At 54.1% G+C, this 1,585-nt stretch overlaps 1 protein-coding gene across 1 annotated transcript in view; it reads right to left on the minus strand.

Annotated features, from left to right (window-relative positions):
- The window catches only part of LOC113215445 (E3 ubiquitin-protein ligase TRIM9), a 126,138-nt gene that overhangs the window by 106,783 nt on the left and 17,770 nt on the right, over positions 1–1,585 (minus strand). Inside the window, exon 2 of the mRNA XM_052275434.1 lies at positions 427–693. Coding sequence (XP_052131394.1) covers positions 427–693 — 267 coding nt within the window. The remainder of the gene's footprint in view (positions 1–426; positions 694–1,585) is intronic.

Here is a 1,585-nt window from a genome sequence, read left to right on the forward strand (position 1 = left end):
GAGCCTCGTCACTGCGAGTCATCGGGGCGCGGGCATCGCGGAGCGGATCAGGATCAAGTCGGAGTGACAGCCGCGCCAGGCCGCCCACGAAGGGGCTGGGAGGGATTGGATAGGAAGGAGGCAGGAGAAGCGCGGGGGGGGGAGGCATTTGGAAGCACGGCCGCCAGGGCCACAAGCCGAGTCTGCGGGCGACTTAGTAGCAGTCGAAAACTACACGCGTACTTTCTGACAAACGGCTCTGTAAAATTTTAAGAATCCCTTTTGTTTTTAAGGCGAGACTTGGGTGGATAAAACAAAAATCGAAAACTAGCTGCACAAATAATTGTTGGTGTAGCAAAAATTGGAGACATCAGAAATCTTTAGATAGAAGATCCACGAAACCCCTCCTGGATCCGCGAACAATAAATGTATCCACACGAGACTCACCTTTTGCGCCTTGCACATGGCGTTGATGGCCTGCACGTCGTGGTGCGCGTGCCGGGTGTCGTGCAGGCAGAGCGCGCACACGGCCGCCCGGCACACGAGGCAGTAGAGCGACAGCGCCTCGTCGGTGTGCTCGGCGCACGACGCCTCGCCGCGGCCCAGCTTGCAGCGCAGCGCCGCCTTGCCCTGCCGCGGCTCCAGCAGCGTGTGCCGCGCCAGCGGGCCGCGCGCCGGGTGGCACGCCTCGCGGCACGCGTCGCAGTAGAGCACCTGCAATCAGTTGTGACTTGTGAGGGGGGATAAAAATGTTATGGGGGTTCAAAAAGGTTCGGCGATACAGTCATTGGAGTTCATAGAGACTCCATGATATTTTTACCCCGGGATACAAATATCGTGGAATCGAAAAATGTTCAAAAGGTTCAGGTTCAGGACAGTCATTGGAGTCCAGAAGAGACTCCATGATATTTGTACCCTAGGATACAAATATCATGGGATCAAAAAATGCCCAAAAGGTTCAGGACAGTCATTGGAGTCCAGGAGGGACTCCATGAAATTTGTACCCCGGGGTTCAAATATTACGGGGTCAAAAATGTTCAGGGCGTTTATTGAAGTCCAAAGGGGCTCCACGATATTTTTACCCAGGGTTGAAAACACCAAGGGGTCCGCTACAGATTCCAATAATTTCCCTGAACCTTTTGGTACACAATAATTTAGAATCTGCTGGGTTAAACAGATTTGAATTACATATTACATGTATACTTTTTCTCAACATGGAAAATGGAGATGGAACATACTATTTCCTCAACTTTTTGTTTTGTTTTTTGCCTCTCATTCTATCATGAAAGTAAAGGCGACGACACATCCGCGGTGGCGGACGGACCAGCGGGCTGGCGGACGGACGGACGCCGCATTTTCGCCGGGATAAGGAGTATAAAGTGAGGACCGCACGGCCGCAGGGCGGGGCGGGGAAAGAGTCCCCTCTAAAAGGCGCGAGAGAGGCTTGGGCGGGGCGTGTGTCTCGGGGAGGGGTAGGCTAGGCGGGTGCGCGTCCGGGCGACCCAATCTGTCCTTGTCGGCTCTCGCAATGTTCACACTCGCGGGGCGCCGCGCCGAAAAATAAAATATATGTCCCACTCGCCGTGCGGGATAGATGGGACACACA

The sequence above is a fragment of the Frankliniella occidentalis genome, unplaced genomic scaffold (assembly GCF_000697945.3).
Source record: "Frankliniella occidentalis isolate FOCC.00 unplaced genomic scaffold, Focc_3.1 Scaffold8, whole genome shotgun sequence".
NCBI lineage: Eukaryota > Metazoa > Arthropoda > Insecta > Thysanoptera > Thripidae > Frankliniella > Frankliniella occidentalis.